The sequence below is a fragment of the Atractosteus spatula genome, chromosome 1 (assembly GCF_055471065.1).
Source record: "Atractosteus spatula isolate fAtrSpa1 chromosome 1, fAtrSpa1.hap1, whole genome shotgun sequence".
Classification (NCBI taxonomy): Eukaryota; Metazoa; Chordata; class Actinopteri; order Semionotiformes; family Lepisosteidae; genus Atractosteus; species Atractosteus spatula.
Genome location: NC_142706.1, coordinates 44,130,916 through 44,144,400, shown reverse-complemented (window position 1 = coordinate 44,144,400; position 13,485 = coordinate 44,130,916). Strand labels below are relative to the sequence as shown.

General features: G+C 41.2%; 1 protein-coding gene across 1 annotated transcript in view; it reads left to right on the top strand.

Annotated features, from left to right (window-relative positions):
* Positions 1-1,278: 1,278 nt before the first annotated feature.
* asmt2 (acetylserotonin O-methyltransferase 2) overlaps positions 1,279-13,485 on the top strand; it is a 33,732-nt gene continuing 21,525 nt past the window's right edge. Inside the window, exons 1-3 of the mRNA XM_088927910.1 lie at positions 1,279-1,386; positions 4,342-4,435; positions 8,865-9,039. Coding sequence (XP_088784036.1) covers positions 4,355-4,435; positions 8,865-9,039 — 256 coding nt within the window. The 5' untranslated portion in view covers positions 1,279-1,386; positions 4,342-4,354. The remainder of the gene's footprint in view (positions 1,387-4,341; positions 4,436-8,864; positions 9,040-13,485) is intronic.

Here is a 13,485-nt window from a genome sequence, read left to right as displayed (position 1 = left end):
CTCCCACACTTAGAAAGGGAATTCCTTTGTTGGACTGCAAATTTATATGTGTTCTTTTCCTGTACAGGATTTGTAATTTCTCTGCAAGAGCTCCCTCTATGTGCAATTATTGTTGTAGTAAAATGCAAACTGTTTTGCACATATTCTGAAATGCATGATCTGAATGTATACAATATATGTTTGCTGTCTCCTTGCCAATACCTAGACCTTTTAACTGGACTGAGCTACATGACAAATGAAAATATTTTCAGGATGAAACAGTGAATGGATCATGAACCCTTTTGATTTGTTACATTTAACCAGTGCTCTCACATTATTTGTGTGTGCATATGTGTAAAGACGAAAGCCACATTTATGTAACATTCTGAACTCTTTTGAATAGCCTTTTCTCATTTCTTGCCCCCAATGAAACATTTTCAGAATTGGAACGTAGAGTCAATTGACATGTCTTCAAATTCTCTTCATTCTCCCACTCTACGGTGATCAAAGCAAGATTTTCATTTAAGTTTAAGTGGATCTGGTACATCCACTTCATCCACTGGTAATATATGATTTTTTATCATATATTTAAGTATAACCACTAATTCATTAATGAAAAAAATGCGTATTATAAATTACAAATGATTAATTAAATAAAGAGTTTTACAAATCCCTGCAAACAAAAAAAAAACATACAAATGTAAGCCCTGAAAGACTATTTGGTCACACAAATTGCTTGCTTAATTAATCAATAACTTTCAAAGTAACATGTTCCAAATCTTTAGAAATGATTTAGACAACCTATAAAGACTACTGGATTAGAGATCTTCAGGAACACACTCTAAATGTTCAAAATCTAAAATATGATTGTTATTTTACAGTTATTAATTTGATGTGTGTAATTTAAGTTTGCTGTTCACACATGTTGCACTTTGCAAAATCTGCTCTTGTAGTGAACTTTCACTAGGCCTCTACATCTCATCAAGATGCTCACTGAAACAAATAAAAACAAAATGCTTGTAGCTACCCCATTGTCACTTGAAATAAAGGCCTTATCATATCATAATTGTTTTTAGAACATGTTGGAGCAGTGAATATTTATCATTACTGACGTTATGACCAGTTAATAACAATCGTTTCTTTTTCATCTGAACGCATGCAAAATTAATGTAAAGGAAGTAGAAATGAGACCGGATTTTTGTCCTAAAACGCATGCCATACCACAAAAAAAAAGAGGCCCAGTAAAAATAAATATTATCCAGACAAAATGAAATCATGTGACAGGAGCTTCGGGGTGAACTTGCGGTCACTGAAGAACGAGGAGCATTTCTACAGTCTGAGAAGCCGAGAAAAGGCTGGACAGGGAATCAATCCTTGGAACTACATAAAGTGTGCGCTGTGCATTAGGTAAGATATAAAACAAATCTAGAGACGTTGTAATTTTATTGCAAAAACGTTTATTCGCCTTGGGGAATTAAAAAACCAACTTTGTAAATTTACTTAAATAACGTGAGATTTAAATGTTTTAAAGTGTCATTTAAAAGGGTACGTTTTTACCGTTTGGAACGCGGGAAAATCCAGATAAAATCAGGATGATGCTTTTTATATATCTTGGTCTACAAACCAGACTTTCTTGCGTGTGTTAGTTTGATGTGTGACATTTTAGAGACAAAAACAGCCCAAAGCATGGCGGGGGCTGTTCAGTGGAAACTAAAGCTGCAGTTTGGTCTGTGCAACATTCAGCAATATCTTTTCCCAGTTTAATTTGTGTATCTGATTCTTTTCATTGCTTTGGCACTGTACACGATCCGAATAGCATAAATGGCACTAAAATATATGTATTTTATTTTATTATGATGATTTCCTTCTAATTACATTATTTTTTTAATTATCACGTACTGTACTTTTGGGGTATCATCATCGTATTTTATCAAAAAGGATTCTAATATTTTAACTATTGGTCCATTCTTGGGGGGGAGGGGGCAATGGGTGCACCCGCGCCCATATCTAAGGGGACACATTGCTAACGCCTTTTTTTTTTAGAAAACATCATCATTAAAACGGACGAGAGTTCGTATTTCAGGGCGTACAGTATGTCAGAGGCGGGGAATTATCCAATAGCAATATTAGTCTGGCATATTTTAAAATAAAGCACAGCTGTGCGGATGATTTGCAATTGGTCATTGGCGCGTTCTTTCCCAAATATGTAGAATTGGATGAGGCGACCTGTTCCCCTGCAAGACCGAGCAACAGACAAGCTCACGTTTAGCTAAGCTACAGTATGTACGTTAGTGTGCAACATGAAAGCGACCCAGAAATGTAAGTCGGGTAGCGAGAAACGCAAAGAACAAAAAGACAATTAGAGAGGAAAAGTTTAAAGTGAACTTTTTTAATTGCTTACTGGACACTGTCTTCAGTGCCTTGTTTTTAATAGACATTCATGGCGGAAATTTGGCAAGTGAATTTAAGTTTGTCTCGTCTGTTCCCCAATGGAAGTCAACACTCCGTCTGGAATACTGTAGTATTTGGTCAATAAAGATATGAAATCTGCGTTTTCAATCACAGTGAAAGCATGAGCTGAACGCTCGTTTAGCAAACTGAAATTGATCAAAACGTATCTAACGTATCTAACATGTCTCAGGAAAGACTGCCAGTACTGACTTTGCTGTCTATAGGGATCAGCACCGCAAGGCAGGTGGATTTCAGTAATATCATCGCTACGTTTGCTGTGACGAAAGCACGACGAGTCAAGTTGTAAACTTTTAAATAACTATGTTACTAAGTATCAAGTTCAATATGTTATCCAGTTTTAATTCTGCTCTCTTGCTCTGTGTGCACTGGCGGAGGGAGAAGGAAGCCGGAGAAGGGGGGGGCTTTTGTATTTACTTGCACCCGGACCCAAGTATGGGTTGCGCCAGACCTGGTCCTTTGATTAATAGATGCAAATGAATGTTCTTGTTTGTAGGGACCCTAGAGTCCTTCATTTATGTACTGCTTTGAAAAACATTTTAGTAAAGGTCAAGTCCAAAAGCAAGTTGAGAGGTCGCGTTACACAATGACCCACATTTGATTGCGACCTCGGCGTGTCTTGGTGGTGTTGTCGCCAAAGGCCCAAATAATTTAGGTCAGTGAGTGGATCGGTGTAGAGCAGTGAGTGTTAACCTGGGGGAGTGAGATGCCCTTTCTCTGGGTACGAGACATGCCAATTTTTCAGAAGGTAAATTTAGCGATTTTTTTGATGAGGGGTGAGAGATCATGATTTGAGTACCCAGTGGGTGCAGGCTGCAGTGAAGGTTAAGAACTAGGGCTAGATGCGGTGTTGACTGGGAACTCCAGCTCCGGCTCCAGGTTGTCCTGCTCCAAGACTCCAGTTTGAGCTTTATTATAAAGGCCTTGGCAGAAAAAAAAGCAACTATTTGGCTATCTGCAAAAATAGCATGTGATTTAAATGAATTTGCCGTTAAAAGCTTTTGGACTTTCCTGTAGAAAACTCACAGTAAGAATACACAGGTTTTCACAGTGAGAACTGTGCTCGACTTCTGCTGTTTTTTAAAAAGTCTCTGAGAATTGCCAAGTGAGGTAAATGGGTGCATAGTTACGCAATCTGCACAGATGGCTCATGTTTCTGTGATATATTGTTGGAACATTTGATCACTCGGTCAAAAGCTATTAGTTCACAGTGTGACCAAAAGTTTTTAAAACTGCCAGATCATCATTATCAACAATAACATTTTTTGGGGTTAATTTTAAAATGTTAAATGTGGTGGTTGAACATGAATAGAGACGGAAAATAGTAACAAAACATTAAACGCATACATAATGCTGCCGAAACCAATACTTGTGATACATCACGAATAGTGGTTTTAAAGTAAAATCTAATCTAAAATATCAAGATTACAACAAAATATATAAAATTACCAATCGTTAAAGTTAAATGTCGTTAACGAGATTAGGGTATTGAATACTCAGTGTAAGTACCATACACTTTGCATGGAGGCACTTTGTGCTTTTCTTGCATTATTGAAAATGCTAAGCCTATGTGTGTTTTGAGACATGTCATTCATTCACGGAGCAGCTCCGGGCTCCGACTCCGCACCTCACCTGACGGACTGCCGGCTTCGCTCCGGCTTGTTCGTGCGAAGCTCGAGAGAACAGCTGGCTTTAAAACTTTGCATTTCAAATGAATTTCAGCTCAGACGTCTTTGAAAATATTTTATATTGTAATAAAAACACGTTATCATACTGGTATCACTTTCCAGAACTATCTTTTTTTTTTAAAACGTCGTTGAATTTATCTTGAGAAGGGTTGCTTTATGTTGTTCACCTGTACGTGCGAGTGACGCTTGTTTTTTTGTCGGAAAGGTTGTTGTTGGCAATGGCGGAGCACCTCTCTCAGAGTGAACTGGATTACCCATTTAAACTGTTGGAGTACATGAATGGATTCAGAATTTCAAAGGTAAGGGTTTGTTGGGTAAGGGTTTGTTTTTACCTTCTCGTTTAATAGTAGCAGTAAAAATACCGCTGTTGGCAAGTATACAGTGCTGTGAACACGCTCCCTCTGTCGGTGAAAGAGGAGGAAACAGTGGAGAAGACAATTCCGCTTTATTCTCAGTATCGAAACCTAACGGGGAATAATTTAGAGTTCTTGTTTAAATCTGAATACAGATTTAAAATAGTGCTGTGTCCTATATTCCAAACTATCAATATGAAAGATTGATAGAATTGTGCTGTAGTCTGTAAATGTGGTACCCTGATGTAGCGTCCCAATGGTGAGAATTTGCGTTTTTTACGACTTAGTTTTGTAACCTGGGTCTACAGTAAGTCCTTCAGCCTTAGAAATGCCGATATAGCCTCCTCATTAAGCCACCAACAAGCAATCATCCCTTTGCCTTATTTTAATCACTGTCATTAATCATTCTTTTACTACAAATTATGTTCATTAGCTTGTTGATTAACAGAGTGGTGTAAGTGGCTGCTGACATTTTATCATGTATCCCTGTGTTAGTAATTCTTTTGATGAAATTAGGTTTTTTGAGAATGTCAACAAATTATTGAAATGGTTTCATTTACCAGGAACACAAACATAATTTGCATCTTAGTAGAAGAGTGCTCTATTTTGGTCATAATTCACAAATAATTTATCTATAGACTTTTTTTTGTTAAAATGCAGTGTTCTGCTTGAGCAAGGTTTTTTACCGTGGCAATTTTTGTTTGCCTTTGTGGGACTGTGTCCAGATATTGCTAGCAAGGACAACATTGTTTGCATTATAAGTCAGATATACTGAATCTGGAGCAAACCTGTATCATGTAAATAGTATTGGCAGAGACTGTCAGTCACACTAGTCTTGCAACTTGTAATTCATGGTTTTACAGATGAAAAAATCCAGTTTTATATAACATGTGCTTCGGAGTTACTGTATATTATGTGAAACATTGCGTTATCATTGTGCAAAGCAGGACCTTTCTTCTGTAGAGCCACCAGTAACTGCAGTTACACTTTACAGTTGAGCAATTTCAGGTAAATATTTCCTTCCCAGTATAGTAGGATTTGAGTAGTTGTTGCAGAAATCCCCCCCCCTCGTGATTTTGTGCTTAATTTGGAATTTCTTTTTTTTATGGCGTCAATTAATTTATTTTATCGAGATTTAATAATCGATCTGAGAAATTGGGATTGCAGTTCCCCTTTGCAAACAAAACAACAAACCAAACTGCATACATTTGTTAATCTATTTTTTTTTACTAGGGGTGTATTAGCACAGAAAAACCCAACTGTTACCTTTTGTATGAGAGCTTGTTGGCCTTCATAACGTTCTCTTGTTTTTTTTAGAAATGACTTCTCGCCCTCATCGATCTCTGCCTTTTGGTTTGTAGGCTTGTGCTAAATGTCAGTCTGTTGCTGCTTTTTGAGTGATGTTCAGATATATTTGGATTGTTGAATGGTCAGAAATATGACTGCATTTCTTGCTGTGCAGTGTTAATTTAATTACGCCCCTCCCTCCTCACTCACAGTTTCTCCCTCCACAGTTTTGCGTACTTGCAATGTCTGGCTAATCCCATTCCATAAGATTCTAGAACATTCCCAGCCTGTCTCCAGGACTCAGCTCAAAATTGGTACTGCGTCTTTCCAGTTCCTCGTTCACTCTGCATTGGTCGCTTGCAGTTCTTCGCTGCCTTTTAGAGCCAGCTGTGTGTTAAAATCCTTTCAATGAAACAAAGTGGAAAGAGACTAAAGGGCAAAAAACGTACTGTACAGTGAGCTCTGCGTGTTTTCTCAGTACGAATTGGATATAATGAATTTGTTACTGCCTCTGTTTTTTATGACATGAGAGTCAGTTGATTAGAATGCAAATCTGTTGTATTACACGCAATTAGGAATAAACACAGGTGCAGCTGCTTCTGTTCTGGACCGAGGGTGCTATCTGCATGGAGTTTGTATTTTCTTCCATGTTCACATGGGTCTCCTCTGGGTCCTCTGGTGTCTTCCCACAGTCCAAGAGCATACTGTTAGTTTCAAGGACTTCCAGGAAAATTGGCCCTGGTGTGTGCTTGTGTGCTTGTTGCTTGCCAAGATAGTTTCTGGCTCCCCCGCGACCTTGAATTGAATGAAGCGGTTTAGAAAATGGATGGATGGGTGAAACTTTTTCTTCATGATAAGTTTTCAATTAAGGTTTTCACTTTACAAGGTGTTTGAAATGTCAACCCCTGCTCCATCTTTATGGATTTCTCTCCCTTCCCCCACACACTCCACCACTGCGACATCTGTGGCTAAGGATCTGCACCTGTGGCTGGAAAGTTGCCGGTTTGTATCCTGATGCCGGCAAAGGAATCCTACTCTGTTGGGCCCCTGAGCAAGGCCCTTAACCCCACCTGCTCCAGGGGCGCCGTATAAATGGCTGACCCTGCGCTCTGACCCCAAGCTTCTCTCCCTGTCTGTGTGTCTCATGGAGAGCAAGCTGGGGTATGCGAAAAGACAAATTCCTAATGCAAGAAATTGTACATGTCCAATAAAGTGATCTTATCTTATTTCCTATCCCTTAATAATGAAGGCTGACCCATACTGTTCCCTTCTCTTGCACTTTTTTCAATGTTTTCATGGTTGTTTTCAATTAATGCCTAATAAAACACTCTTTTGAGAAACTGACACTTAATTTTATACACCGATTGTGTAGAAATTATTGAGGTTAGTTTATCCAAAGTAGCTACAAGCACATTGGCAGGATAATAATTGAAACGCCGGTTACAAAACCTAGCTGTGTAAAGCTCAACAACATATTTATGATAGATCAGTTTAATCTGTGTATCTGTCCTTCCATCTGTATTTGGGCAACTCCTGCCCTCAAGGGCCTCCAGATACAGTTTCGTTTTCATCTCTGATGTTATTCAGTTGAACGCATTCGTTGGCCAAGAAGTCCAATGCTGTTTGTTTTGGGTCTTAAGAACCTGTACCTGTACCTGTGACGGCTGCAGGAATCTGGTCCTGGAATTCCTCAGCTCTCACAGCCCTTTTGTGTGGAAGAATCCTCCAGTGAATAATGCAGAAAATAACTCTGAAATAAAACACATGGTACAAGGACCCAAAGGAAGCATGGCATTTTATTTTATTTGTTGTATGCTGACAAGAAGAGGGTCGGTCTATAGTCTTGTCAGAGGCTTTGCCCAGTACCCCTAAAATCTGCAGCCTTCACCGCCCCGGCTTATAGAGACGTTCCCTTCTGTGAACGTCAAATTCTTGTCAAAGCCCTGTTCTAGTCAATCAGTCAAGCAAATCCTCCTCCTCCCCCACCACCACCATCCTTTTCCCCGGCAGGCACACGATGTTGTTAAATCTTCAGTCAGATCAAATTATTTACAGATGAGCAGGGCAGTAGAATATGTAGTATGAAAAATTAAGGCTCCGCTGCTCCAAAATATCTAGATATTTATGATTATGATAAACGAAGCCGTTAAATTGAAAGAAGGGATATACTTGCATGTTGATTAAAGACACAACATGCTTTTGTGTTGTATGAAAATCATTAGAAATGTATCATGCTGTATTATTTTACAACTCTGTACGTTCGAGTTGTGTATGCAGTTTTCTTGTTTCTTTTCGACGCCCCCACTTTGCATCCTCTGAATGCAAAGCATCCTAACAGAGCAGTTAGGAGAAGCATGGAGATGCACAGACTATGTTGCTAGATACAATATTAATACTTTTACGCTATACATTACGATGTCCTTATTTACCACATGTACTTTATTTAATGTAACTTTATGTTGTATTAGTAGTACTGTGCATAAAAGTTGAATGTTAAAGTATTTTGCTGTTGTGCTTTCATCTTGGTGTGCACTGTGCATCTGTACACTATGCCATGTTGTGTGTACTGCATCCTGCGTCTCCCACTGCTTTGTCACTGAGCAGTTGCTCACACACACAAAATCTCTATCACATACACACACAAGATCTCCTTCATTTCTGCTTTAATTTTCATTAACAATGAATGCCTTCTATTTCTAAGCACTTCTAATGTATAATTTAACCTTGTTTGAAACATTTAAGTGTTCAACTTAATGCGTATTACAGTAATTATGTTTATACACAGAAAGCACGAATGTATAACTACTGTAGACTTATGTCATCAGATATGTCACACTCAATGTCCAAAGGGGAATATTTATGTTCTGCTGGTTCCCATTAACCCCGTTCCCATTATTTATTTTGCAGAATAATCAACGTCAAGTGGGGAATTTGATTAACGTCACAATTTTACAGTCCCTCTTAAAGGAATTTCCAGTTATTATATAATAAATTGAGTATTGGGTGCTGTGACCTCCTGAGACATGGCTAATGGTACAACGTCTCCCAGTCCTGTTAAAAATGCTGCATTTCTTCTTGCTCTACACAGATGATCTTCTCCGCTTGTGAGCTGGGGGTCTTTGACCTCTTGCTCCAGTCCCAGAAACCCCTCAGTGCAGAGTCTGTGTCCCAGGAGCTGCAGAGCAGCATGGATGGCATGGAGCGACTCCTGGATGCCCTGGTGGGGATTGAGATTCTGGATGTGGAAATAACAGAAGGCAAAGGTTGTTTGGCCAGATGAGCTGGTCTTTTATTTACATTTTGTTTTGTTTCCGTGTTGATCACCCGAGGGGAAAATGCATACAAAATGTGTTCAGATGCTCTCAGTTTGCAAAGATGATAACTGATATTGGTTAAATTTAGTGAAAAGGGTGCCACGCACATTCCATATTTTTTGTTTCGGATAAAGTGCGCCTCTGCTGTTTTATTAAAAACAATTCCTTCTGGAAAAACCACAGTTGATGATTTTTCAAAGTCCAACAAATCATCTGCTGAGATGATAAATGCTCTTAGGCAGTCTGATGCAAAAATAGGCACTTTGGTCGGCTGCCGATGTCTTGAGCGGTGGGCCAGATGAGTCTGAAGATTGTGATGAAAAGTGTTTTGAACAAAGGAATAGAAAAGGGACTCTAGTGAGGACCATTAATTCAAATGCAAGTAGATTGCAAGGCTGAATTGCCAGCAGCGTTTAAGAAAAATAAGAAAGCAAAGGATTCTCCTCTACAAGCAGAGGATACTGGTAACCCAAGTATCGGTTCCCAAAAGCATGAAAACCAGCCCAGAAGAAGACCCCTGGAGGAGAAGAGGGTCCTGCACCCTAAGAACCAAAGGCTCTGGCAAAGAAAAGTGACAAAGCCACAGTGAAATGTGAGAAGAAGTCAGCTAAATGATCTTCATTTTTAAGCATTTTTTCTTTTTAAAATGCTGCTTTTTTAAAATAAAGAATTCCCTTGTTAGAGAGTTTCCTTAAACTTAGAAAAAAGAACAAGACACTGCTGTTCTTTTAGTCACTTCACTGGGGTTCTAGATAGCAAAAAACTGTTCTAGAAATCCGCTGCCAATATCAGAATGTTACCTGTGATGAGTGTAGAAATGGGACATCACTCAAGCTGATCACATGCGTGCTTATTCAGAAAAAAACAGAAGCACTGAAAAAGAACAAATGCTCAAAAACAAAGCAAAAGGTTTGACCATAGCTTGACTACAGTATTACAAATAGTAATAATAGTATTCTGTGTCCACATTATCAAAGAGCTAGGCAGAGTACCTTTCAGAATTTCAGAAAAAAACATACAGTATGTTAGTCTAGGGCTAAAGCATGCCAAAGTTATGAGATATTTTGCTATTGAAAAATCTTTGATCTTTGCAATCAGCTCTGCTCCAGACCTTCTTTTGTAAAGTGAAGACGCTTTTAGTTGACTCCCAATTGTTATTCCAAAGCTTATCAAACAGAATGCAGGAAGAGAAGTGAATACTTCATAATCCTGTAGTGATTCTTAGAAAAAGATTTTACACTGCTGAATTCCAGATACACAGTGCATACTGTCATCATAGGCCATGTTGGCTGCATTTGGTGGCCTAATGCTTTATTAAGTGACTTTAAATTGGTGTTTCCATTTTTTTCTCCACTACCTTTCTCTGTTACACCTGGTCACAGGCTCAGTCTTCATGATACCTGGCTGTGTTTGCACGAGGAGTCAAACACCTCCTGATGCTGTGAGGACTCATTCAGGCCACTTGTCCCAGCCACCTTCCCGCATTTGATGGGTAATCATCCCATTACATCCAGGATATTGAAACCCTGATCTGCCTATGGTCTGGTGCTCTCTCATTGAGTTTCCTTCTTGCTAGGGAAGTTCTCGCAGCACAACCAGCCCTCTTAAGAGAAGGATTACCTAACTAATCGGGCCCGTGTATCTGTCCAGTTTCTGAACCTCACTCCTCAATCCTCAGAGAGTTAGGTGCAGCTCGGCCTAACTGCTTAGCACATATCCTACTCAGCAATCTCCCAAGCGCCCTAGCAGTGCAAATCCTGCTGGGCAATCTCCACCCACCCTCACAGCACTTTTCCTGTTCAGCTGTCTCTGCCAGCTCTCGTATCTGCTCGTGCCTTCAATTAGATCAAGCACTTGGATTCCTCATCCTGTCCAACAGACACAGGTTTTATGGCATCTATGTCATAACAGAATGGAAGAGCCACAGAATATGAATCCAGTAGGCATCAGTGAAGTGCTCCACATCATGGCCAGCCAAGAAGCTGCGCTGTGGGTGCAGGAGGGCAGTGCAGAACCCGCAAGCAGTCATGCATGACATGCAGCAAACCCTCATCTCTCCCTGCTTCTTCTCCCATTGCATTCCAGCCTTGCTTTCATGCGGATGTCTTGCGGTGAGCACAGATGCACCCTCCCATTCCATTCTCAGGAGACCCAGAGTGCTGTAGAGGTTTTCTCACCCAGTGCAGCATCATTGTTGCCATGTACCTGTCCTCCTTCCAGCATGTTTGATGAGTTTCATGAAACGGAGGTTGTCGTCTTTGGGTACATCATTTCCTCTTATGGCCTGCAAATGGACTCCAGTAAGGTTTTTGTAAAGACTAGCCTGCTTCCACTACCCTCACCCGGGACCAGCGTTTCATGGAGTTTGCCACCTGTTTCATTTGGACTGGCCAAGCCACAACCGTGCTGACATGTCAGGTTGACCCCTGAGGTGTAGGAGGCCTTCATGAAGGTGAAGCACTCCTCTCCACTGCCCCCATCTATCGCCATCCAGATGATTCATTGCCATTTGAGGTAGAAATGTATGTGTCCAATGTGGGAGTAGGTAGTCTTGTTGCAACAGCTTGGTTTACTGCCCAGACTCCACTCATATGCTTTCTTCTCCTGTAAAACTGTTCCTGGTGGAGTGAAACTATGATGTGGTCAGCCCAGAGCTGTAGATGGTCAAGAGGGTCGCTCAATGAATAGAGACACCTCCTAGAGGGAGCCTTGCACCTTTTCTCAGTATTCACAGACCACAGGAATCTGGAGTACATTAACAAGGTCAAACAACTGAATCTGGTGCGATGGGCCCTTCACTTCTCACAGTTTGAGTACCCCATCTCCTATTGACCGGGAGCAAAGAACAGCAAAGCTGATATCTTGTCGAGGATCAACGCTCCAGACAAGGTCCCGCAGGAACCGAGTACATTGAGTACTAGGAGCCACCTTGCTGGACGTAGAAGAGGCAGTGTTTGCAACTCTGGCCTCCAACTCCTTCAGATGCTGCTCCCCAAAAGGCCAGGCCAGAGGTGCTGCAGTGGGGTTATTTCTCAAGGCTAGTGGGTCACCTAGGATGCTAGCGCTCCCTGGAGCTCATTTGCCACCAAATAAGATGGCAAAAGACACTCACACAGCACGAGGGGGGCTACTATAATACCTGTCTGTTTTAGAACATTTGTGAAAATCGATCTCCATGGACTTCATCTCTGATATTCCTTGCTCTCGAGGCTATTCTGTAAACCTCATCATTGTCGACAGGTTCTCCAGAGCCACACCCTTCATTCCACATTCCAGTTAAGCATCTGCTTCGCAAATGACAGACATTTTTACTAGACGTGTTCCAGCTCCATGAGTTCCTGGCCAACATCGTTTCCGACTGCAGCCCCCAGTTTGTTTTCATGTTCTGGTGGAAATTCTGTTCAGATCAACCTCTCTTCTGGATACCACCCTAAAGACCAATGGCTAAACAGTGTGGCTGAACCAGGACCTTGAGAAATACCTACACTGCTATGTCTCAACATTCCAGGATGACTGGTCACCCCTACTACCTTGGGCTAAGTGTTCCTGGCATTTTCTCATCGTCTCATTGACAGGTATGTCTCCATTACAATGCCAGGATGAGTTTCAATCCCTTCTTCTCACATTTTCTTCAGACCCCATCAGACCTGGAAGGGGAACGGCAGGTCCTAAAAGCTAACCTCTATAAGGCTACACAGCAGTAATAATGGATGGCCAACTGTCTCCTCAGTTGTGGCTTTCCATAGAATACTTGCTCCTTAATCTGCCTTCAAAAGAATTTGGATCCTCAGTCCGGCCCATATAAGGTGAAGGAATGTGTGAATGCCGTCACATACTGGCTCATCCTTCCCCATTCATTGGGAAAGGAAATCTCTGCATTCCACGTTTCTCTACTGAAGTCTGCGCTGGTTACCGCTCCCAATGAAGGGCTCCGAAGAACCTAAACCCCATCATATCAAAAACTCTGGGTGGATACAGGAGCGCCTGCTGTACCTGGTGCACTGGAGGAGCTGTGGACCAGAAGAACAGTTGTGGGTGCCAGCCAGGGACCTACTGTATGAGCACCCAGAATCATCCACTCCTTCCATGTCTGGTTCCCCAAGAATCCCTCTTCTGTACAGTAGATTGCCCTTTGACAAGGGGCCACTGTTATGCCTGGGTCTCTCCCTCTCGGTCTCCATGGTAGCTGGCCATGTTTGACCAGTGTCATTGTCCCAGACCCCTGCTTGGCAGCGCGGTTTCTCTGTCCTGCTGTGCTCTTAGCCTTCAGCCCAGCTGCTAAGCGCTGTCTCCGCCCGCTCTCTTATCTCCTCATGTCTCCACTGGGATGAAGCACTTATATTCCTCTTCCTGTCCAGTAGAAGCAACTTTTTCCATCTTACCACAGCATCATAA